We start from the raw sequence: 26040 nt of genomic DNA on the forward strand, positions 1-26040 counted from the left end.
ACTGCCAACCCTGACTGAAGAAGGGTACTATGGTAAATTGTGTCAAAAGCTGCTGAGGGACACATCCCCACGGTCAGTCTCCCTTGGACTATTCCACAACTTTGTTTGCATTAGAAACAGATCCATCTGCTAATGCTTTCTTGAAGTTGGTAAGGCTAAGTAAACGATGAGAGGGCAGGCAGCGTCAGCCAAATAAAGTGAAGCAAGAAAAGCCACTCAGTCAGCTCTTCTTTTTCTCAAGAGGCTCTGTTAAGTAAGTCAATCCAAAGGTAGCTGAAATGTTATTTTCAGAAGTCAGAGTAAGTGGCACAGAGAAGATAAGTGCTGACATTTGCCACTTCTACTGTCCTCCTTGTATGAGGCAACAGCTAGGACAAAGCTTTCTGCTATGCGATATTGTAGTTGTGTGTTGAGCAATACTGATGAATATGAACTGGAAGAACAAGGGAAGGGATGAAGACCTAAATGGCCTGGGACCAGATACCATCAGTGAACAGTTTCAGCCTGTTAAAGTCTCCCACCCACCCACCATGGTCTTTGCTTTAGATCATCTTACAAGACCCTGCAGCAGCAAATACAGTCCTCGGAGGCTAGGTTCAAGCAGGGCTTTTCCAGTGGTGGCACCTAATGTTTTATAACATTCTCCTTCTGGAGTACAAAGCCACATCTCAGCTGGCTTTTACGTCCCTTGTTCTTAAAGGCATTCAAGCAGTTTAACTATTGTCACTGCTTTCTGATTTGCTTTCATGGTGGTTTTTAGTGTTTAGCATTTAAATTGTTTTATATTTTATAGGTTTGTTGACCAGACCAGATCAGAAGATGGGTTAAAGAAACTTTTTTTTAAAAAAAGGAAAATCCTGACTCTCCCAGTGTTAAGAGAAGCTGCATTATCCTGTTTTGCTTTGGTGACAGATGTAGTGATGTAAAAAAAGGAAAAAAAGAAAACTGGACTATCAATATCTTTGTAATGAAAAATGGGCGCCATGAATCTGTCTGCAGTATACAATGGCTTTTCCATTTGCAGCCAAGCCAAGACGAATGAACAGAAAATGACTCCTCCTGCTCCCTCATCTCCATTTAAGTCTCTTCGGTAACCTTCTCTGGAAGAGAAACTATAGCCGAGGAAGTTCTTATTATGCAAAGTTATCATTATGACCCTTGACGCCTGCCTGAATGTTATGATAATCCAGTGCAATGTAAGTAGTAACAGATGGCAGGCTATGGCTGTGCTGCTCACCTGACCTCACTCTGGCGGAGTCACTGCTGCATACCAGGACAGAGAGGGAGGGAGGAGAGGAGGCAGCAGCAGCACGGTGCAAACACGCCAGCAGAACCAATCTGGTGCTCCTCTTGGTGCATTTGCACCACACCCACCTTGACCCTCCCTTCTTTGCCTCAGTATGCAGCTGAAGGGGAGTCGGGTAAGCAAGCACAGTTCCACCATACCATCCACCATAGTATGCAAGTACTGGTTTGCTCTGTAAACTAGTTATTGGCTGCATACACACCATGCTTTTAAAACATGTCCCCTGCTCAAGATTCCTGGGAGCTGTTGTTTGCTAAGGATTTGGGGGAATTGTAGGAGTAAATTATAGTTCCCAGGATTTTGGGAGGAGGCACATCTCCGTGCTTTAAATGTATGATGTCTACACAGGGATTGCGTCCCCACCTACCTGCACTTCAATCCCTTTTCCAGTCTGTTCTATTATCTATTTTTAAATAAAGACATCATTTGTAAAATATTCTCTTCACCGTGCCACATCATCATAGAACAGCTTCATAAATAAATCTTTACATGGTTTGCCTTGCGACAAGCTATCTGATGGGTGACGATTAGAATGAATGAATCTATCAAAGTCACCATATCTGATTTCACTTTTGGCTCTGGAGCGCTGCTTGTGCTTTTTCATACATTAAAAATAAACGCCGGGAGATTAAGTGCATAATATGCTTTGAGCACTATATATAGTAGCATGTGTTGCATTGCTTACAGATTGTAGAACTGTTGAATTAGAAGGGGGGGGGGGACAAGTAATGAGTAGAAGGCAATGATAGCAAATAGCATTAATAAAATAAAATAATTTATTTAATTTATTTAATTTATTATTATTATTATTATTATTATTATTATTATTAACTATGTTGGGTCTTTGCCAGGGCCTCAAAACCAGCAGAAGGTCCACCTCTGTACCAGGGCTACCGTTTCTACTTTGCACAGCATATCCAAAAAGGTCAGGCCAAGAGACTACTTAGCTCACATACTGTGTTACTTTAAGGGTAAGGAGCCTACCCTAAGGTTCCCCAAATCGCTTCTCACTTAGGAATAAATCTCATGAAAATGGATAAGACTTCATAAGTTTATATAGCAGGGATGGAGAACCTGTGTGGCCCTCCAGATGTTGTCTGACTCCAGCTCCCATCATCCCAAAGCATTGGCAGGGCAGGGTTTTTGAGCATCATTCAGAGGGTGAAAGATTCCCCATCCCTGATATGTGAGGCTTGGCTGTCCTACTGAGCAATCTGCTGCAAAGGTAATGTAAAGGCCAGGATTTTGTTCTTCCAGTGATGACTGATTATTAGATTTCCCTGTAAGCAAAAACTTCATAAATGCAGTTAACATTCATTTCAACCTATAGGAGTCAGAGTTAATTTAATCTTATCAGGATGCAGTAACACAATCTGAATGAGCTGGAACTGATCACTGGGAGAATAAATTTCCCTTTCAAGTTATCTGCTATAGAACCATCCTACTCTTCTTTTTCAGGTCTAGAGACTCTGCTCAATTTATGTGATTCAATAGAATAAATTGGAGTATATTAAGTATAGTTTGCCTGGCAGGATAATTTGTCTTTTAGACTATTCCAATTTCTATTGCATTTTAAAACCTGCCCATTGCTCAGCCAAAGTTAAGAACTTTTAAGCTCCCACTGATTTCACCGGAAATGTTAAGCATGAATTCTTTGCCTCCACTGAAATCAGTGGAATGCAACATTGTTTTTGTTAGATCAGGATCATGGCTTTTGACATAATTTTGTGTATCTAATTGAAATTTTTTTCTATAAACTTTATTATTTGATAATCGTTTGCTTAAAAAAAATTCAGAGATAGCTAATACATCTATAAACATCTATATACAAGCTCCATCCCCCAGCCTTAATAAAATAACATTCTAAACAATGTTTTTCACAAAATGACTCCATTGGACAAGTTTGTAATGAAAACCAGAAGTATCAGCTCAACTAAAAGAAGCAAGAATAATTAATATTTAAAGTTAGCATGAAGATTCTGTGTTTGTAGCAAGTGACAAAGGCAAAGGCAAAGGGACCCCGGACCATTAGGTCCAGTCATGACCGACTCTGGGGTTGCGGCGCTCATCTCGCTTTATTGGCCGAGGGTCCGGTGTACAGCTTCCGGGTCATGTGGCCAGCATGACTAAGCCGCTTCTGGCAAACCAGAGCAGCGCACAGAAACGCTGTTTACCTTCCCACCGGAGCGGTACCTATTTATCTACTTGCACTTTGACGTGCTTTCGAACTGCTAGGTTGGCAGGAGCAGGGACCGAACAACAGGAGCTCACCCCATTGCGGGGATTCGAACCACCGACCTTTTGATCGGCAAGTCCTAGGCTCTGTGGTTTAACCCACAGCACCACCTGTGTCCCGTAGCAAGTGACAGTGAATCTTAAATGTTGGGTTGAATGATTGTAGCTGCTCAAAGACACTGTCTCTGCACACACAACATACACGTAGAGCGCATGGTTTTCCCCCAAAGAATCCTGGGAACTGTTTGTTAAGGGTGTTGAGAATTGTAGCTGCGGGGTAAACTACCATTCACAGGACTCTCTGTGGAAAGCTATGTGATTTATATGTGTGGTATGAACATAGCATGTTTTCCATCCATTCTTTACCTGCCAGAAGTATGTTTGCATGCTATAGGACAGATATAGGACACATCCTGCTTAATATACAGCATTACATATCTCACTTTAAATACATACTTACCAGATAAAGCATACTCATAAAGGGCATAATCTATTCTGCTGCACAAGCCCTCCTGAAATGTTTGCTGCTCTTTCGTGGGGAGGGCCAAATGGCCCCAGAGGTTGAGTTCCTGATAATTTCAGACAGAGCAGGGCTGGGCTAAATTCCTGTCTGAAACCATGTAGAGATACTCCCAGTCCATTGAGGCAATACTGAGCTAAACAGACCAAGAGCCTGACTCCATATATGACTTCGTATATACCACACATTTCAACAGCACTTGTGCAGGACAGTGCCACTGTGGCTCAGGCCCTGTCAGGAGCCAGCCAGCAGCAAATTACATGGAGTAAGTGATGTTAACTTCACTAATGAGCACAGCAACTCATCTTTGGTAGGTCTTGCCCCTATGAGGCAGTTGCGGAGACCCCTCCCCTCCAGGGTTTTCCCCAATCAATCTGTGACTGCACATGTGTATCTGCCTTTGCTCCTCCCACTTCATGCCTCCCTGAGTTCTGGGAGACCAGGAGAGTAGGGAGACGCCTGCGCCTGACTCATCTCCACCTCTTGGCCTCCCTCATGCCACTCTCCTGCTTCTGCTTCTGCCTCCGATTCTGGACTGCTCTCTGCCACAAACTCCCCCTGCTCACTACTAAGCCCTGTTACTTCTTCAGCTTCTGAGTCTTTTCCCTCTTCTCCCTCTGACCACTCATCGCTGTCCCACCACCAATCCCAGGGCTTTGAGCTTTCTTCCTTGTTCCCCAGCTGGTTCCTCCCACCATTCCTCTGCATCCAACCAATCCCTGACCTGCCCAAATTTTTTTAAAAGGGGGCCTTCTGTAGGAAGAGAAATGCTTACATAGCACCTTAGCCTTTGTGGAACCATCTTCTGCCTGAGATGTGAAAAGCGCAGAATTTACTACTAATCATTGCCTTTTTTCAAGAACCTCAGACTTGAACACTTGCTGTTTTACAGATGCTTTTGGCCTGGTTCAGACGACCATTCCAGAATTCATAACACAAGGTTTACAAAGCTAGGAATGAGTGTTAGGGCTAGCACTTCCCCCCTCTCCTCATATGCTATTTTAGCACTTGTTTTCTGGCTTGTATTAAGCCAGACCACCTCATGAGAAGAGAAGACTCCCTGGAAAAGACCCTGATGTTGGGAAAGATGGAGGGCACAAGGAGAAGGGGACGACAGAGGACAAGAAGGTTCAACAGTGTTCTTGAAGCTACCAGCATGAGTTTGACCAAACTACGGGAGGCAGTGGAAGACAGGAGTGCCTGGTGTGCTCTGGTCCATGGGGTCATGAAGAGTCAGACACAACTAAATGACTAAACAACAACAACATTAAGCCAGAATTTCCTGTTACATCCCAACCAGGAAATATCAGTTAACACGTTTATTATCCTGGCTTGTTAAATGCCATTATACCAGAGTTCTCTAGTCCAGACAACATGGGGAACTCTGGCGTAATATACTCTAGAAGTCGTTCCCAAAGGGAGAGGCCCTTAGTGATGATGCTTCCTTGTTTATGAAGCAAAGTTTATAAACCATAGTTTATGAAGCCTGGAATGATTACCCAAATGGGGCCCATACCGTTACGTTCTTTCGAGATGTGAAAGACAGAACTATCCTCTCAAAAGTGTCATTTGATAATATCTCTTCTGCTGATGAAAGATTTCGGATTACAGTTCAAAGGCAGCTTTCAAAAAAATTTCAGTAGACAGATGGAAGGAAAATGATCTTTTGAGTACACAAAGGAGACCCGGGCCAAAGCAAGAATGTGTGATTCAAAGCACACATTAGCAGTAAGAGATTCTCTGGTGTTCATTTCCTCGGAAAGAGGTCAATAAAGCTCTAATTAATGGCTCCAGGAGAGGGAGGAATCTGCTGATGTTCCCATTAGACTGGGGGCTAAAATGTCAGCCCAGCGCAGGCATTAAACAAACCTTGGCAATGGGCCCAGTGGCTGGCACGGAAACTTCTAGCAGCAATCTGAAATTGCTGTAAGATATGCATAGTTTCATGATCCAGGACTTAGGGATAACTTTATCCTTCAGCATGGTCAAGTGAACGACAAGTTAAAAGTTCTATTTCAGCCATATTATATTGGCCAAGTTGACATTTCGCAGGTGCGTTAGAGCTGCCATGTTTCACTATCAACTCCTGTCCTGTTTCTTTTGCAGAATTTTGTCATGTAACACCAGCAGATTTTGGGCTGTGGAAAGCTTCCCGAATACTGTGCGACTACTGCTAAAGGCAAGGGAGAAACCCAAGTAAGGTTTAGAAACAACAACAGGTCACTTGGCAACACAATTCCCCAGCAGCACAACACTTCTATGGGAAAGGCAGAACCTACAGAAGGTCTAACTTCAGTGCTCTTAATGACACTGATCCTGGTAAAAGAAAAAAGAAAAATGAAATCCTGTATAGGGTACATATAATGAAAGTAGGTGTCTGTGCATCTGTAGGAGATATAAATTACAGGCAGGTGTGAATAGGAGGTAGAACTATATATATTTATCTGCATATATCTGCATATACTCAAACCACAGAGTTTGCCACTTTGTTTTTCCCTTTCTGAATTGTTGCTTCCACATTGTTTTGAGGTCTTCATCTTGCCCCTGTGTTGTCATGCATGATGGCTTAGGGCCATGATGTCTAGTTGTTAGGATCAATAGCCACCCTAAAAATCTCTGCATTAGAATAGAGTGAGAGTGCCTTGGCCCAGGGCAATGGGACTCCCAGATTTGCTACGTACTGGTAAATCTATCTCTCCCAAATACAATCAGGGTTTGTTTACAATACCTGCCACTCGAAAAGCACATTAAGACAAGTACAGGAATCAGAGGACAACAGGGGTAGAGAGCCTGTGGACCTCCAGAAGTTGTTGAACTACAACTCCCATAATCCCAGGAGTGTCCTGTGCAGATTGCTGGCAACAGCTATACGCACCCCATCTTAACAGTTCTCAAACCACTCTCTGTACCCTCAAGAGTGACATCCACTTGAAGCTCTCAGCTAGATGCCTATATATATATACCGTATTTTTCGCTCTATAACACACACCAGACCATAACACGCACGTAGTTTTTAGAGGAGGAAAACAAGAAAAAAAATATTCTAAACGAAATAGTGGATATATGATTTTTGTGGTTCATGCTGTGGCCACAGACATGTGATCTGACAGTGAGTTTGGAGTAGCCCAATGCAAAAATCCTGAGGATCCATGTGGATCCATGCTTTGTAACCACAGAGGAGGGAAGGAAGGGGAACCATGGATCCTCTGCTCATGACTGCAGCAGATCCCCCCCGCCACCTGCAGGCATTCGCTCCATAACACGCACAGACATTTCCCCTTACTTTCTAGGAGGAAAAAAGTGAGTGTTATGGTGCAAAAAATACGGTATATCCCATTGTTCTGCTTTCCTGCCTGATGGGTGCCTGTTTTCTCATGGGAACAAACAAAAGGGCTGCAGAGGGAAGTAGACTTCAGTTCTACTGTACATTAGCTGATGGGCGGTAGAGGAGCCTGCTTTCTGCAGACATCAATCCACCATGTTTGGGAGCTGCCAACCCTTCAGCTGATGGACTGTACAGCTAAAGCCTGCTTTCCCATGCCAATGTACAACTGGGAGCACACTCTAAGGCTCCCAACTGTGCATTGGCAGCTGAGTCTCTATCTTCCCTGCACATGACATCACATATGATGTCAGCTGTGGGGTCATGGTTTGGAGAAACAGCCTCTTGCAGGCCAAGTTTGGTCCCTGGGCTGGAGGTTCCTCATCCCTGCTGTACTGAAATTAACAACAGTTGTTCCAAAGAGCCATGGTCAATGTGATTATAGAGGTGGGGAACCCATCCTGTGGCCCTCCATATATTGTTGGACACAAGCTCTCTGGCTACTGACCGTGATAGCTGGCTCTGATGGGAGCTGGAATCAAGCAATATATGGAGGGCTGCAACTGTTCCCCACCTCTGACATATGGAATGTAAAGAGTGGGGTGTGTTGCTGTGGATGTGTGGGGTTGGGATGGAAGGCGAGGGGGAGAAAGGCAGAGAGGGAGAGGGAAATCTGGTGTTAGCAATCTTGCATGAGAATCTTCAGCCTTCTGTTTAATAAACAGGAAGATGATTTGCCTGCAGCTTATAGCATTTAGTGCTCGGGACACCTCTACATTACAGCATTAATCTGCCTGACAATGCTTCCTCAATTCCTTCCACAGCAGATGACAAAAACATGTTCAAGATTTGTTTACTTCTTATCTTGTTACAAAGAGTAGCCCTGTTTTCTGAAAAACAAGTTTCAGTTCATTTCGGGTCATTGCTCTTGAAACAATGTTGAGAAAGTAGCATTTTCTAACCCATTGAGCACTTAAAACAAATCTGCTGGGGATACATGTGGAAGGGGCACGTTGTGCTTACTATTAAATGCTGTTGGTAATTCAGAATGACAATGAGAGCCACGAAAACCAGTGGTCTGAGAATCAGCAGCCTCCCAGTTTAGCCATATATACTGCTTACTTATCAAAAAACCTCTAAGCAGTTTGCATAAAACTATATAAAATATGCATTTACACATATGTACCCCACCCTGGACAATAAAGGATATCTATGTTAATTGTGTTCTTATTTTTATAGACTTGTTATTATTTCTATTTTTACAAAATTTGGAATGCATTACTAATGTCTCTGCCCCCTTTGTCTTCTGCTTTGATATTTTCTACTTGTCTTCTGTGATGATTATGCTTTATGCTTGATTTTGCATTTTAATAAAACAAAACAGCAACAGCAACATCAAGAAAATAGTACTGTAGACAAAACACTAAGATAGCCCCAAGTTCAAAATTTCCCACTTCTTCCCCAAGTTCAAAATGTGCTAATTAAAAACTCATGTTTTTACTCATGTTTAACTTAAGAATGCTCCCAGTGAGTTGGGGTTCCTCATTTGTTCTGCCAAGATGCAAAAAAAATGGAGAGTGTTGAAATCTGTGGGGGGGGGGTATTTATATTTCTTTGTTATAGATCAATGGATTGGACCCCAACAGAGAATGTTGCAATATATACTGGTCCAGCAGGTGGAAGTAGTAGGCTCCAATAATTTCTCCAAAAAATTAGATTGTTGCAATTCCTGATTCAGCCGACAGGAATTTCAAAACAGAACCCAATTGCTAGGACAATCCAAAACCTTCCTTCCTACTTGAGTAGAGTCTTGGATTTCATTCCAAAAGGAGACCTAGCACAGGGACTATGCTCCACATATTTGTGTGTATTTGAGACCAGTGGAAGCTAGTCTCCTTTCTGTTACAGAGTGCAGTTAAATACGCACCACCTCTGATGTAGTTGGTTGATTTGGCCCATACCAAAGGTGGTTCTACCTTTGTAATGACTTTGAACTTCCATTTCAAAAGAGCTAGCCGGTTAAGACCAGTTGTTGAACTATTGTTAAAAGGGGGGGGGGGAATAAAAGTAGGTTGGGGGTAAAGCTAAGGATATTTGCTCCCAAACTGGGAATCTTAGTGCCTTTCCACATTTATAGTAGTATAGTTCCTGTTTGATTTGACATTTTTAAGGGGGATTTTAAGTTGATTGTTTGCACCTTTGATAACAGGTTGCTGTTATTAAAGAGTGTGGGGTTTCCCTTTCCACACTAATGGCGGGTTGTGAATGAAATTGTATGGCTGCAGTCACACTCCTTATGGGCCTTTGCGTTCCTCCAGCCAGTAAATAGCAGAGTTATGAGCATGTACAATGAGATAGCCCTTTCACAGCTAATCTTGTGGGAGTATAGGAAATTCGAAGAAGTACTATGTGTCTGCCTGAGCTATGGCAAACCTGGTTCTGGTGATGAAAGCTTGTCTGCAGCTAATGACTTATCAATGGACAGTACGCTGACTCAGTATAGTCATCTCTATCTGCCGTATCTCTCCTTTGAACTGGGTTCAAAAACTGACAGCTCCCACCAGTCAGAGGAAAGTGGCATGAAACAGGGGTCTCCAAACCACCAACCCCACACTGGGGGTTGCTTGTACATGTCCCACAGAAATGAAAATACTGAGGATCCATTCCAGATCTTTCACAAATGTTGGGTTTTTTGCTGTAGAAGATGAAGCTGCTTTGTTGTTGTTTTTCAGTACATTATTCTGGAATGCTAACTGAATAACGATGATGCCATGGCAGCGTGCAAAAACCAGCAACTATACCATTATAAATTGTAAGTGCCCACTCTAGATAGCACTGCTGGTCTGTACAGTGGTACCTCGGGTTAAGAACTTAATTCGTTCCGGAGGTCCGTTCTTAACCTGAAACTGTTCTTAAGCTGAAGCACCACTTTAGCTAATGGGGCCTCCTGCTGCTGCCAAGCCGCCGGAGCACGATTTCTGTTCTCATCCTGAAGCAAAGTTCTTAACCCGAGGTACTACTTCCGGGTTAGTGGAGTCTGTAACCTGAAGTGTCTGTAACCTGAAGCGTATGTAACCCAAGGTACTACTGTACTGGAATACAGGGGTTCTCTACACTTCTACATGTTGTTTTGCTTACATGAAAATGTATCCAGGTTTAATGGATTGATTGACTGATCAAAATTCAGACAATTCATTAAGTGTGCAATCCTGTGCACTCTTACCTGGGAGTGTGACCTGAATGGAACTAATATTTCTGGGGGAAATCCTATTGGAGTTACATTTCAATGCTCATTCCTACCAAGTGTCAGGCCCAAATGATGGGCTCCCTGCTAAACTGCACATAAAGATAAAGCTAATGGCTGGGGACTGCTACATGCATGACTAGCTAATGTGAGTCAGGTTGTCATGCTCGCTGTAAAGATGGATGAAAGTATATGGAACTCTGTGCAATATTACAGTCTCAGGCCTTACAAATGGCAAACCCAAATGGATCTCTCTCACTCACACAAACACACTGCTCAATCATTAATATTCTGAATTTTACAATGTCATTGTCTTCCTGTCCGGCTTGTCTTGCAATGAAGAAACTATGATCTGACTTGCAAGGAATTTAAGAATACAAGGAGCAGATCAGGCATAGTCTGTACATGTTACAGAAGGGGGCAGCAGTGAATCCTCCTCAAGCTTAATGGCTCTCCCCACCAGAGTTGCTAGCTCTACAAATTGGGGGGGGGGGGGTGGTAAACTTTTCTGGCTCGGATGCCAAAATAACTTGACTCGCCTTAAGGTACTAAGCACCTTGAATTGGGATTTAGGGCAGCATTTCCTGATTTGCGTCAGGAAACAAATATCTCGGGCCAGTCTCAAGTTCAAGAATACTGCACTGAACCAAATGGATAACTTATCTGAGTTGGCAATTGTCTCTTACCAACATTGATCTACCAGTAGGGACAGAAGATTTGTCAATTTTGGTTGTCTTGGTATTATTTTTTTCAATCTTAATTCTGTTCTCTGAAAAATGAAACAATCCTTATAAAAATTGATCAGCATTTTAGTGTGTGTTTCTCCTACTAAACACATTTTTGTATGCAGTTTTGACAAATGGATATATTTTTGGAAACAGTTTTCCTACTACAGTAGTACCTCGGGTTACAGGCGCTTCATGTTACAGATGCTTCAGGTTAGAGATTCTGCTAACCCAGAAACAGTACCTCGGGTTAAGAACTTTGCTTCAGGATGAGAACAGAAATTGTGCTCCGGTGGCCCGGCAGCAGCGGGAGGCCCCATTAGCTAAAGTGGTACCTCAGGTTAAGAACAGTTTCAGGTTAAGAACGGACCTCCAGAACGAATTAAGTTATTAACCCGAGGTACCATTGTATACGCATTTTTATAAACATTGGTAGGATTAATTGGTTGTCTGGTTATTTGTCACATGACCAGTTCCATCTTCTCTCTCCTCTGCCCATTGTCTTGCCCTGCTGCCTTCAGGTATCAGAGGAATATTTGTCTTCTTTAATAAATTCTAACACACATTTCTACACACATTCCCATAGAAGCATTTTAGTAGAAGCTAAAATGCTGTTTAATTCACAGTCCTTGAAACTGGCTACTGCACCATTCCACAGGCCAACTCTTTTATAACCCCCATCTCACAGACTCTCCTTGCTTTTTGCACACTGCATAAAACTGATTGGAATATTTATGAGTGCAAAGTGCAGTCTCACAAATTTTGTGTTTAAGCAACTAAAGCAACCAACATACAGTTGTTCTGATAGAGCAGGGGTAGGCAACCTAAGGCCCATGGGCCACAAGCGGCCCATGGGGGTCATTTAACTGGCCCATGAGCCACACCCGAACCGAACTGTCCACTCGGCGAGTTCCTGCGCGCTGCGCTAAACTGGCACAGCACGGTGCAGGGACTCACTTCTGCAGTGCTGGAAATTGTGTCTGTGCATGCTCAGATGCCGAAAATCGTGGCTGTGCAGATGCAGACTCCAGAAATCGCAGCTGTGCACACTCATGTGCAGGTGCAATCCGGCCCATGGAGGGATCTCCGCTGGAGTGAACCAGCCCAGGCAAGGTAAACCTTGCCAACCCCCGTGATAGAGGAACATGTGTGTGTGTGCGTGAGTGTGTGCGTGCACACACACTGGAAACCTAAGATGATTTTTTTGAGATCAGTAAGAGAGTGGCATGACATGAAAATGACAAAAATTAAATATACAGCTTGGCAGGCTTCCCTTGGGAGAACATCCCATACCACTGGTGCCACTCAGGTATCAAAAGGGTTGCTGTCTCTTGTGTTTCCCTGCTATACCTTCTTTGCCAGTAGGGGACAAGAGAATCTGCTTTTATGCAACAGGTCATGGGCTCAATACCCAGCCCTTCAAAGTAGGGCTGGGAGAGATTCCATTGGAAATCTTGGGGAGCTGGTGGTTGGTACCAATTCCACACGTCTTTTGCATTTAGATTAGTCATTTTTTCCCTAACTTTATAGATTTGTCAGGTTTCCAGGCTATTGCTTGTTTACTACATAGACTTCATTGCACAGGTAAAATATAATGTATGTATTCTCACTGGAACATACCGGTAACCATTCCACATGGAAATAGATGTTGACTGCGTATCTTGTTTTATCAACTCGATGATTAAGCCCTTTTGTGGGAAGAAACACTGAGTTTACTGGAACAACATTCAGGTGTTGTCTTATGAGTTGATGTTACTTCTATCAAACACACAAGTGATTGTAAAGAAAAAGACTACGTCTATATTTGTCTGCTTGCCTACACTCCTTATTGTGGACCACGTGTCCTTGGTGATATATTTTTCTGTGACTTTGCATTGTGCTATTACTGCAGATGGTGACAGCAGTCACGAAATTAAAAGATGCCTGCTTCTTGGGAGAAAAGCAATGACAAACCTAGACAGCATCTTAAAAAGCAGAGACATCACTGACAAAGATCCGTATTGTTAAAGCTATGGTTTTCCCAGTACAGTAGTGATGTATGGAAGTGAGGGCTGGACCATAAAGAAGGCTGATTGCCAAAGAATCGATGCTTTTGAATTATGGTGCTGGAGGAGACTCTTGAGAGTCCCATGGACTGAAGATGATCAAACCTCTCCATTCTTAAGGAAATCAGCCCTGAGTGCTCACTGGAAGGACAATATTTTGGTCACCTCATGAGAAGAGAAGACTCCCTGGAAAAGACCCTGATGTTGGGAAAGATGGAGGGCACAAGGAGAAGGGGACGACAGAGGACGAGATGGTTGGACAGTGTTCTCGAAGCTACCAACATGAGTTTGACCAAACTGCAGGAGGCAGTGGAAGACAGGAGTGCCTGGCATGCTCTGGTCCATGGGGTCACGAAGAGTTGGACACGACTAAACAACTAAACAACAACAACAATTATATCACCACCCTCTGTATTATCTGTTGAAGCCAGTCAGGGTGGGCAATACTGAGCTAGGTGAATGATGGTATGACTCTGTATAAGACAGCTTCCTGTTTGCCCAGGTTATAGTTGATCTGCACTACCTTCATATGAGATTGTCTTGATGTGGGGAGCAGGGAAGTGGAAACAAATTAATACCATGCCTTCAATCCAAAGTATGGTGTGCAGCATTTTGCAGATTCATTATTTTTTATCATTATGAGGATTTATATTCTGCCTTTTCATTGCCAGAAAACACCGAAGGCAGCTTACATAAGTTTTATAAATGTACCAAAGAGTCCATCAATGGAAACAAACAATAACACTTATTATTTGCATTAGCTCTCTGTAGGCTTTAGACATCTGCAGAAGCTGTGTGACCAGAGACAGCAGTGGGACAAAACTATTCAGGCTCTTCGCAATGGTGGCTATGCCATACCACCTTTCTCTATATAAACGTCAGACATTAAAAACTTCCTGATACAGGGCTACCTTCAGATGTCTTCTAAAAGTTGCATAGTTCTTTATCTCCTTGGCATGAGATGGGAGGGCATTCCACAGAGTGGACACCACTACCGAGAAGGCCCTCTACCTGGTTTCCTATAACTTCACTTCACTGTGAGGGAACCGCCAGAAGGCCCTGAGACGTGAACCATCACTTCTTAAAACCTTCACTTTTATTTAGTCACAGGAAATGGAAGACGAACTTGTCCCAGTTTACATCCACGTTTGGCAGTAAATAAGCACATCAATTTTATTGCCAGTGTGTCTGTTCAAACAAAATTCAGCCATCCCATTTTACAAGCAATTTTTTGAAACTTTGTTTTTGGCATGTAAGAGAGAGATCAACGGTCTTTAGAGAGCGGAACCTTCATAACCATCTGTCATTCATTAAAAGCAGTAAAGAACAGTAGTAATGGCACTAATTAGGCTGCATGCAAACATACACGTGCTTCAATAACTCCAGAGCATTCGGCAGGCAGGAACCAATTTTAATCAACTACTGTCCTTGTTGACAACTACAAAATTCTCACAAGAGGCAGAATTGGGTTATTTAAAAAAATCATTAAATTAGGGTTCTCAGATTCCTTTCCCTCCTTTAACAGTGCAATCTTCTGCATGTCTACTCAGAAGTAAGCCCCATTTTCAATGGGATAGGCTCACAAGTAAAACAGATTACAGCCTTAATTGAGATGAAAACAAGCATTTAAAGATATCACAGTTGCAAACATAGATCTCATTCAGGAAGGCTCTTTTCCTCTTCCTCTAGTATTTACAGCGCAATCTTATATGGGTCAACTCAGAAATAAATCCCATTTAATTCAGTGGGACTAACCCACAGTATGTGGGTTTAGGATTGCAACATTTGCTATTTGATCTGTAGCTACCTCATCCCAAAAGGTTTGGGGCAAGCAGTGTTAACCAATCCACAAAAATAAGCATAGAGTAAACAACTTTAAAAATCTTACAGATTAAAATATGACCCTCTCATACACCTGTATTACTGGTGAGAAAAAGAAGTAAAAAGAAAATTAAAAATGTAAATTTCAAAAAGATAATTTCACTCAGTCTCCAGGGGAACGGTATTCAACAGTTGAGAGGTAGCCACAAAGAGCAACTCTCTATGTGCTGTTGCAGTCCAGTGCTATTTATTGGAAATTATTAAGGGGAGGGGCTAATAAATGTTTCAGAAATATTGCTATAATTTTAGCCACAGGATCAAGACATACATCAGTGACCATGGCACCACAGGGTTCATTTCCCTTTTGTGTTTGACTCTGACTTCTAATTTGCTGATTCTATGCCTATTAAATACTAACAAAGTGCTGCCTGCGCTTTGTTTTGTTTTGTTTTTAAAATCCCACTCAAGAAGCGTGCAAAAGCACACAGTCAAGCAATTGTAAATTTGCTTGTGCACTTTTCTGGTTTTGTGCAAATTTCAAGGATCAAAACTCCTGTGGGGGATGGAATGGAAGCAATTGTTAATTCTCAGCACACACTTTTCAGGTGCCCAATATATCAGTGTAGAAATTTTTAATGTGGCCTGCTTGAGCTGAGGGATCAAAAGAAAAAATATATATTCCTCTGCTCAGAAGTGCACCAGAAATAGTTATGAAGACAGTCAAAAAAGAAATGAAAGCACTGAAGAAGCCACAGGCATGGAACAGGGAGTAGCAGAGAGTGACAAATTATTCACCCACCTCAAAACAAATAATCAGCAACCCCAAGCTTGGAACCTGATTTTCACCCAGTTTATTACCACATCAGGTATGCCTGACTTGACAGGTGTTTGGTATTGTTTGAAGGTGCATCATGTACCCTACACAAATTAAATGGGAATGCAGACTCAGGTGTGGACAAGCCTTATGATCACATCATTGTCACCAAATCTATTACCTCTCCAAAATGTTATTGAAGCCTTGAAAGAATGTTGGCTTTAAATAATGATAAACTAAACAATTAAAGATGCCTAAGAGAGTGGTGGCTCATATTTGGATCATCACAACATACTCTACCATACACTGCCAATTTCCCTCCCAATGTCTATCACTCTCTTATTATCAAAATGTCAAGGGAGGTGAGTCACATCTGTCCTGTTGTGAGTATTTTGGTTCACTAAAAGAACATCCTAATTCAATCTTCATCCAGATGGTCCAAACTCAAATACATAGTGCCCTTATGGAAAGCTCCTTGGTATTAGCATACATGACAGGCATCGTGCAATTAACAGTTCTAGCAATCTGATGCTTCTGTTAATTAAGCAAATTTGCAATCCTGCAGCAGGATAAGTCAAAGGCAGCCAACGTAGGTAAACTCAGGAAATGAATGCTGTATCTAATGTAGCATTGACTCATTCTAGGTTGTGCACACGCTGTTGTCTGAGAACGAAGGATGTCGGAAAACATAAGTGGTCTTAGGCTGAGGCACTGTACCAATAAATGTTGAACTGGCAAAGCATCTATCAAAGATACAGCCAAAGCTGAGCTGTCAAGAGGAGAACAGGAGCTGGGAGCCACCAGGGGCCTATTCATAGTAACATTTCCACCTCCATACTACTACATCATACTTTCTCATGATGCACAAATGCCACAAACAGTACTCCTACTTTGGCACATTTCTTCCAGAATTTTTCAAAATGCTTTTATGCTGGCTTTTCCTCTTTTTTATAAGATTTTATTCATGCTTTTTATAAGACAATGTAATTAAAAAAACTAAATGAAAACAGAAAAAGAAAGGTAGAAGAATGTGAAGTCCTCTTTCCAAGGTGATGCTGACTTTTCCTACGTGAACCAACCTTGGTGGCAGTGATTTGTGTCCCACAGAAGTGATTTGGCAAAAAGATAATAGTATGGTACAGAAAAATATTACAGAAAAGGACAAGAAAAGATGTTCTAAACACCAACCATTTTGTTATAAGCTGAGGTTCATACATATGGTTCTTCCAGGTGTGTATACAACATGTAATTATTGACATCAGAACTACAGGCCAAATCCTGTAGTGAATCAGAGGGTGAATTTAATCTAAGTATTCACTTCAATAATACTGAATATTTACAGAGATGCATTGAAGGGAGATAGTGACATATCCCAAAAATACAGAGTTTGCCAAACCGTCTAGCAATCTTTAATTCAGAGAAAACTTGGACATGATTGAAAAGCTCAAACATGATTTAAACTTCATGTATGAAAATGTTATTCCACAACTAGGTACTTACAGAACAGCACCCAACACTCTTCGTTCCAGGCAGACACAATAAACTGGCTTCTTTTATCTCTGTAGTTACTATTTCCCAGCTAGTTGAAGGGAGATTAAAGGCAGGACAGTATATTACAGCACAGTGACCTGTGAAGGTTGTACTCGAAGAGAGATCAGATTATGACAAATATTATCTCTCCAGAGCGAGACCCTCTAGGCAGCCTCCATGAAATTAATGTGTTTTTTTAGTACGGATTCAGTGTGTTTTTAAAAACCACCTAAGCACACAAGAGGTGCCATTTGTGTTTGTACTACACAAAACCAAGTTACACAGAACATATGGCAAACAGAGCTACAATCCAACCAGGAGAGACAGTTCAAAATTCCAAGTTCATAAATACTGTAAAAGCTTTACTTGGCTGAAAGTGCCATGATATGAAAGAACAAATATTTCTGTATTTCTGGGATTCTTTATATTTAATTGGGTATTTTTCTTTATACCACATTGTGCCATATTATCTGTACGTTTCATTATTAAAATAAAATTATATCTTCTTGTATTATTTGTTTCACACATATTTTAAAGACTTATTTAGTTTCTCATAGCTACTACATTTGGTTACTGAAGTTGAGATGTTTGGTAATTTTGAGTCGTATTGTATCTGTTAATTTAACAGATTATGTGGAGTTTAATGGTCTTACATTGCTGTTTTTATGCTTTGAGATTTGTACACTGGATAGAGGTTGTTTTTATTTTAAGCAGGTCATAAATATTTTTGAATAAATAAATGCTATAAACCTATGTGCGGGCTGAAGTTGATCCTCTGATGCTCACTTACTAGGGAGTAAGGCACATTAAACTCAACGGGACTTAATTCAGCGTAAAGTAACGCTCCCATTCATTTGGATGAAGGACCATTGCCGCTTTCCGTATCTTCCCCTTTTGGTAGATGGAAGAGGCTATTTGTGGAGCCAGTGGTCAGAGCAATTTTGGAATCAATATTTATAAAGCCGTGCACTCTGAATGCTATTTCACACCTCATTGGACAAAAAGCAGCCTCTCTGTTTAAATCACATACCTGACCTTGCTGATGATCGAGGGGCTTCTTTGGGACAATGATGGGTTACCCACCCAGATCCCATGCTGCTGCATGAACACTGCGCACACACTCTCCACCAATCTGCTTCCAAATCTTCACCCACCCTCTGCAATGAAGCCCTGAGGCAGGCACTACTTTATGGCATTATGTTAAACTCTCATTAACAGCTTCCAACAAGGCATGCACTCATTAGGGGCAGCTGAACTGTGTAAAGAGCACATTAAGCCACCAATGTTCCCCACCCAGGGGAATTAGCTTTGTTTGTGCTTTTAATTAGGATTGATTGACTTATCTGTGAGGCATGCAAAATGAGTTCAGAGTGATTGCATTACACAACAAAACAATTATGGATGGATCAGCTGAAAAACAAGACATGGGAACAATGCCCCCCCCCCCGAAAAGAAAACCACTGTCGCCCTCCAATTCCTATTTCTCCATTGTCCATATGATATTCTCCTCCAACTCACTGATTCCCACAATTACCCCTCTCTCAGTCCACATTTTCTCATATCCTCTCCTTGTTGGCGTGTCCCTGGTATGTGAAAACCAAAACTGAGGGAGATGAGAGTATGGGAAGGCAATGGTTTGGAGGAGAATGTTATATGGACAACAGAGAGTTCAACTGCGGGTAATGTGTGTACAGTGGTACCTCTGGTTATACACTTAATTCGTTCCAGAGGTCCGTTCTTAACCTGAAACTGTTCTTAACCTGAAGCACCAGGTTATTCTCCCCGCTGCCCCTTCCTTTGCTTTAAAACAGGTCCAGGGACAGAGGGGAAGGCCCGCGGCGCTTCCCCTCTGTCCCCGGACGGTCTCCATAGGAACGCATTGATTGATTTTCAATGCATTCCTATGGGAAACCGTGCTTCGCAAGACGAAAAACTCGCAAGAAGAAAAAACTTGCGGAACGAATTAATTTCGTCTTGCGAGGCACCACTGTATTTTAAGCCGCTGTATTGGAAGCCGCCCAGAGTGGCTGGGGAAACCCAGCCAAATGGGCAGGGTATAAATAAATTATTATTATTATTAATCCAGCTGTTTCAAGTTGCAGTCACCCTTTGAAGTTCCTTTGCTCAGGATGGCCAATCTATGGTCACTTACAGTCAGGGCTGGCTCAATATATTTTGCTGCCTGAGCCAAACCAGAACACAGTGCCTCTTCATGCACTCACCTGGGAGTAAGCACCATTGCACCTGACGTCTCTGCTCTAAGTTCCTAAAATTACAGACACCTTGTATTTGTAGGCAGGGCCTCTGTCTGTGCCAGAAACCTCATCAAACCGTTTTCCTGCAAACCGCCTCTCCCTGCCCCATTTCCTGCACAAGGGGCTGCTGACAGTTGCTTGCAACGACTCTTCACAACATTTGCATGCCATGAGGGAGAGGGAACTATAGCATTCCCTTCCATTGGATCCCCATCTGATTTCTACGTTGCAGGGTTTTCAGAAGACCTTGAATATATCTTTTTTCAATTGGCCTCTGGGGCATAATGATTATTAGCTGGGTGATGGTCCAGTTGAATTATGTTTTTTTTTCCTGGCTCTGCTCTATTAACAAAACAAATATGTGAAGTGCAGCCAAGTTGTAGTTTTATGTGTTTTTTAAATGTATACTTTAAATGTATACTTTTTAAAATGTATACTTTGATTGTAAGTTGCTTTGGGCAAGCAGTTTCCCCTAAAATAAAATTAAACAGGCTACAAAGAAAAGCTAAAAGTCCCAAATGTGTTTTAGCCGCTGGACTGCATTCTGGAAATGGCTCTCAAATGATAACAGTAAAGGATACTTGTCCTTTAGCAGCCTTTTGCATTTAGACTTCTTCTCTGAATTGGCAGCTCTTCAGAGATCTTGTCCAGTGTAAACTTGTTTGCTGAACCAAAGCTGGTGCCGCAGTGCCAGACTTAGCATTAAACAAAATCAAGCAGTGGCTTCAGGCAGTACATTCCAGCAAAGTTCTTTTTCTCGCTTCCAACCAGCATTTCCTTGTTTCATTTATTTATTTTTTAAAAAATAACACCATAAAATGGTAAGATAGAGTTGTCATTTGGATTTTTCACCCCAAGTTGCAAAAAATGTCTAAGCGTGGTAGTGTCTATCAAGCTAAATAAATGTCTTAAGTCTGGAGAGTCAAAAGATCTTGCATGATTGTGGAGGAGCAAATTATGATACTAAAAAAGCCCACCCAGACAAGTGAACTAAAGAGGGCCTGGGGTTGTACCCAACTTTAGATAGAGTAGATCCACTGAAATTAATGGCGAGGACTAATGTAGGCCCATTCATTTCAATGGGTCTACTCTCATTAGAACTTAGTTGAATACAACTCCTCATCTACAGATAACTCCTGTCTTTGGCAAGATATACTGTATATGTGAACTACGAATGGCCCAAGATTACCTTTCATATTGGAGGTGAGATGAAGTTACATACAGTGGTACCTCGGGTTACATACACTTCAGGTTACATACACTTCAGGTTACATACTCTGCTAACCCAGAAATAGTGTGTCAGGTTAAGAACTTTGCTTCAGGATAAGAACAGAAATCGGGCTCCAGCGGTGCGGCGGCAGCAGGAGGCTCCATTAGCTAAAGTGGTGCTTCAGGTTAAGAACAGTTTCAGGTTAAGAACAGACCTCTGGAATGAATTAAGTACTTAACCTGAGGTACCACTGTACCCATTTTTGTCTTTCGGTTTGCTTAAATTGTTACCTGCTTCATGACAGCCCCCTCCAGGGGCCCCGTCTTAAACATTTCATCTATGTTATTTGGAAACTGCCCCATGCAACCCTGGAGTAAAATCAATATCATACTTATATAATCATATGAAGCTTGCATGTTCCTTGATTCATTCACTGTTTTGGGTTTTGTTTTACATATCAATGACTTCATTGATTGATTGATTGATTGATTGATTGATTGATTGATTGATTGAAAAGACCCTTTCTGTCAAATATAAGCTATGGTAGTTAACAATCCAGAGTTGAAAAAATATATTAAGCAACAAGAAAAACTAAAAAACAAAACAATACCCTACACAGCAATACTTCAAAATGTAGGAGCATCAAAACAACAGGAAATTAAAACAAAAATACGGACAAAAATAAACGGTTAACAAAGGGCCAAATATATACACACACATACATAATAGTGATTTCAGTGTTCTCTTGTCTCCTTCCCCTCATCTTTCGTAATGACGGCTGTCAAGACACAAGGCCCGACTTTCAGCAGAATCAAGCCCAAGCTGCAATAGAGTGGTAGCCTAGTTTTGACAAGCAGAGCTGATTTCTGGAAGTCAGAGACATTCTCAAGCAAGCTAAGAAAAATGATGGAAGACAGCTAGAGTCAAGAAGCAGTACACATCAGCCCCAAACTGGCCATGGATCAGAACAGAAACTAAAGGGTAGTCACAGAGCAGCCAGTGTCAGCAACTAAGTGGTTCATCCAAGTCAATTGTAAGCAGGAAGAACCAGGGAATATACGACAGTCAGTCAGTCAGTCAGTCAGTCAGACAGACAGACAGACACACACACAGAGAGAGAGAGAGAGAGAGAGAGAGAGAGAGAGAGAGAGAGAGAGAGAGAGAGAAACTTGCCAGAGGCACATATGAAAAATATAGCACATGAGTACTGAAGGAAAAGAGCCTCATACAGGAAAAGGTCTGAACCTTATCCCATAAGGCTTGGCCTAAGGTAGGGATGGGCTGGGAAGCTGTGGCCCATTGCAGGACCACAGCTCCCATCATCCTGGAGCATTAGTCATGCTGGCTCACAGTTGCGAGTCCAGCAACATCTGGAGAGTCCCAGGTTCTCCACACCTGGCTTAAGGCATGGTCACCAGAACCTGGCTATCTGTAAGCCTTTTTGGATTATAATGGTACAATTGGGTAAGTCAGCATGGTGTCATAGAGACCAAGGTTGCTGTTTCAATATCTCCTGGGCCAACGGTTCTGGTCTTCCTTCTTAGCCTTGTGTGGTTTTTTTTGGTCCCTTCTTGACATTATTTTGCCTAACTTTCTCCCTACCCCCAGCCTTATTTCTTAACTGTGGATAAGTTTTCACCAGCTGATCTTTTAAAAAAATTGAACGGTTGTACCAAAAAAGATTGCGAGTCATTTGAGTAGCCCATACCAAATTCCAAGGCCGCGTACCACTTTGCAATGCCTTGATGTGAAATGCTTTCAAGCAATGCAGCATTACAAAATATGAAACCAAAAGTCCCTTTTGGGGTCATGTGGATAGATGATGCTCACTTCCTAAATGATTTCTAAATTTGTTCCCTGTTCTTACTTAAGCAACTACTGCAACATGAAGAAAACCAGAACAGAAAGATCTTTTTTGTAGCACACACAAAATGTAAGCAGGATGAACACCAACAGGACTAGCTGGGCTTTCAAACAAGCAATTCTTTCCCTGTGTTTTCGAAGTCATAAATTTCTGTGCTGCCTTTCTGCATCATGGTCCAGGGCCCCATTAGATGACTGGCGGTATATAAATTTAATAAATAAAGCTCTTCTGCTTTCACATGAAAGGAGGGAAATTGCCTTATGCAAAGTCAGTATGCAATTGCAGCGCCACTGACAGGTGGTTGTCCAGACTCTGCTTAAATATTTCCAGCAAATGAGATCCTACCCGTTTCACATGCAGTCTGTTTCACTATCAAACAGCTTCTACTATTATGAGGTTTCTTCTAATATTTAGTCAAAAACTGCGTCCCTGCAATTTCCACCTTCCTGCTCCCTTGAGCAACAGAACAAGAAACCATCTAGAATAGAAACGGACTAAAATACAAAAGATGTTCACTCAACAAAACGCTGGTGGATTGAGTGGCCTGCTTCCACAATTCACAGCTGTTCGGATGAGCCAGTGTGGTGTAATGGTTAGAGCAGGCTTTCTCAGCCTCAGCCCTCCAGATGTTTTGGGCCTACAACTCCCATGATCCCTAGCTAGCAGGACCAGTGGTCAGGGAGGATGGGAATTGTAGTCTCAAAACATCTGGAGGGCCAAGGTTGAGGAAGCCTGGGTTAGACCAAGACCTGTAAAACCAGAGTTCGAATCTCCACTCAGCCATGGATCTCATTGGGTGACCCTGGGCCCGTCACCATCTCTTAGCCTAACCTACTTCACAGGGTTGCTGTGAAGGAGGATGAAATGGGGAGGAGAAGCATGTACACCACCTTGAGCTGCTTGGTAGGAAAGAAATATGGCATATAAACGTAAATAAATAAATAAATATTCCCCTCACACAGCTACAGTTCTCATTGTGGTTTAACAGTTAACACCTCTTCCCAAGGAACTGTGAGGGGACTACAGGGTCTCCTAATGACTCTCAGCACCCTTAACAGACGGCACTTTGGGGGGAAGACATGGCTGTTTAATGTGGTATTATACAGCTTTCAATTTATAGTGCAGATGGGGCCTTAGTGAGAATAAGGGGCTAGCATTGAAATGATCTAGTTTCAGAGAAGAACCTGTGTGGGGTGTTATGTTCTGAGCATTGCTGGCTAGTGACACTTGTGCTCCAAAGCAGGTTATTGCAAACTTTGAAGAACGGGGGACAAATATAACCTGACCAAGACTGTCCATACTATGGGGCCGAGTGAGGCAGGCAGAACATAATGGGTGGGGGGGACGCATATCATGTACCTGCCGAACTAGCCTGCTACCCTCAGGTACCGAGGTGGGTGCTATTCCATTGCCAGTATTGAAGACTCAACTGTCAGCCTAGTCGCCATCTGTACATGAAATGAGGGGGGTGCTATTTTATCCTTTTCCTCAGATAGCAAAAGGTTTAGGGCTTGAGCTATAATACTGTGGTTCTGTTTTGAAATACATTCCTTCTGTATTGTGCCTGTCAGATGAGCCAGATGCATCAAATGAGGCTATTTACCCTGACCTTTTCGGAGCTTGATGCCAGAATGGTGTGACTACCTTACAATTCACCATTCATAAAGTTATTAAGCATGAGGTTTTACAGACCACCAGCAGGCCACGTGAACAGAACAGATTACAAATTCAATCAAAGATAATAATGAAATGCTGACTCAAAGGGGAGAATAACTTTTATTTTCTTGAGGCAGAGACCTCCTGATTTCAATTTCATTTCTTTAATTCCTGCTGACTTAAATGTTGAAAAGATCAGCTGATCAAGGGTGCATTTTAACACTCCCCGAAGGGTGAAGAAACATAAATGTTTTCTCTTTTGTTTTCTATTCTGGCAAACGGACAAGCAGATGGCAATAAACTGCAGCCCCTCTCCCAGCCAGTTAAGGTAAGGTAAAGGACCCCTGGACGGTTAAGTCCAGTCAAAGGCGACTATGGGGTGCGGCACTCTTCTTGCTTCAGGCTGAGGGAGCCAGCGTTTTTCCACAGACAGCTTTCTGGGTCATGTGGCCAGTATGACTAATTGCTTCTGGTGCAACAAAACACCATGATGGAAGCCAGAGCACATGGAAACGCCATTTACCTCCCTGCCGTAGCAGTACCTATTTATCTATTTGCAGTGGTGTGCTATTGAACTGCTAGATTGGCAGAAGCTGGGACAGAGCAACAGGAACTCACCCCGTTGCGTGAATTTGAACCACAACCTTCCAATCAGCAAGCCCAAGAGACTCAGTGGTTTAGAGCACAGCGCCACCCGCGTCCCTTCCCTTCCCTTCCCAGCACAGCACACGCTGGTACCCTTAAGGTACAAATTGAAAGGGTTCTCTAGCCTTGCTACGATTCCCATTGCAAACTGATAGTGATGGAGTGGTGGATGGGAAGATCAAAGCACTGCAGTGATGCAGGTCTATCACAACAGCAGCCTACTCGGTATAACAGGTCCAGAGCAAATCTCTCTAAAAGGTCATCCATAACCCTAATGGTGAGAATCTTCACAACTTAGTAAAAAACAGGTATTCATTTGTCGGAGACCTTTTGCATGGGAACAAGAAATTGGATGGAGAATAAAATGTATAAGGGCACGAAGCAATCAGAAATTCCTTTAGGCAAGGGGAGGAAAAGGAATAGTTGCTGCCCGTTTTTACCACCACCACATTAATCTCCTAAAATAGAAGAGCCGTCTAGGAAATGATGATCCAGATCAGCCACTGAGAACAATATGAGTTGTAAATTCAAAATTTTATATGAGGCATAAAACTGGGGGGGTCTTGACCCCTTTCCAGTCATTAAAGGTTGCAAGGTCCATTTTCCCAAGACTTAATTCCAGTTACCTGATAGTATTCCTGTTTAGGAAGCTGGTTAGATTCTGCACATTTGGGGGCTCGGGGGAGCTTAAATTGAACACACAGTATATTCCTCATTTGCATCAAGGAAAACTGTGATGTGGTGCCACTGTCAGCACGTTGTTTGCGAAGCCAGAGAAGTTCTTTCGACACTGAAGGAAGGATGTGGAGAAAGAAAGTAGCATGACTTACAGGTAACAGTAACTCATT

At 42.3% G+C, this 26040-nt stretch overlaps 1 protein-coding gene across 1 annotated transcript in view; it reads right to left on the reverse strand.

Moving 5' to 3' along the window:
* The window catches only part of RPAP1 (RNA polymerase II associated protein 1), a 174485-nt gene that overhangs the window by 91710 nt on the left and 56735 nt on the right, over positions 1–26040 (reverse strand). The window contains exon 26 of the mRNA XM_083506091.1: positions 3536–3680. Within this exon, the coding sequence (XP_083362217.1) occupies positions 3536–3680 (145 nt within the window). The remainder of the gene's footprint in view (positions 1–3535; positions 3681–26040) is intronic.

The sequence above is a fragment of the Podarcis liolepis genome (assembly GCF_965112155.1).
Source record: "Podarcis liolepis genome assembly, chromosome: 1".
NCBI classification, from domain to species: Eukaryota; Metazoa; Chordata; class Lepidosauria; order Squamata; family Lacertidae; genus Podarcis; species Podarcis liolepis.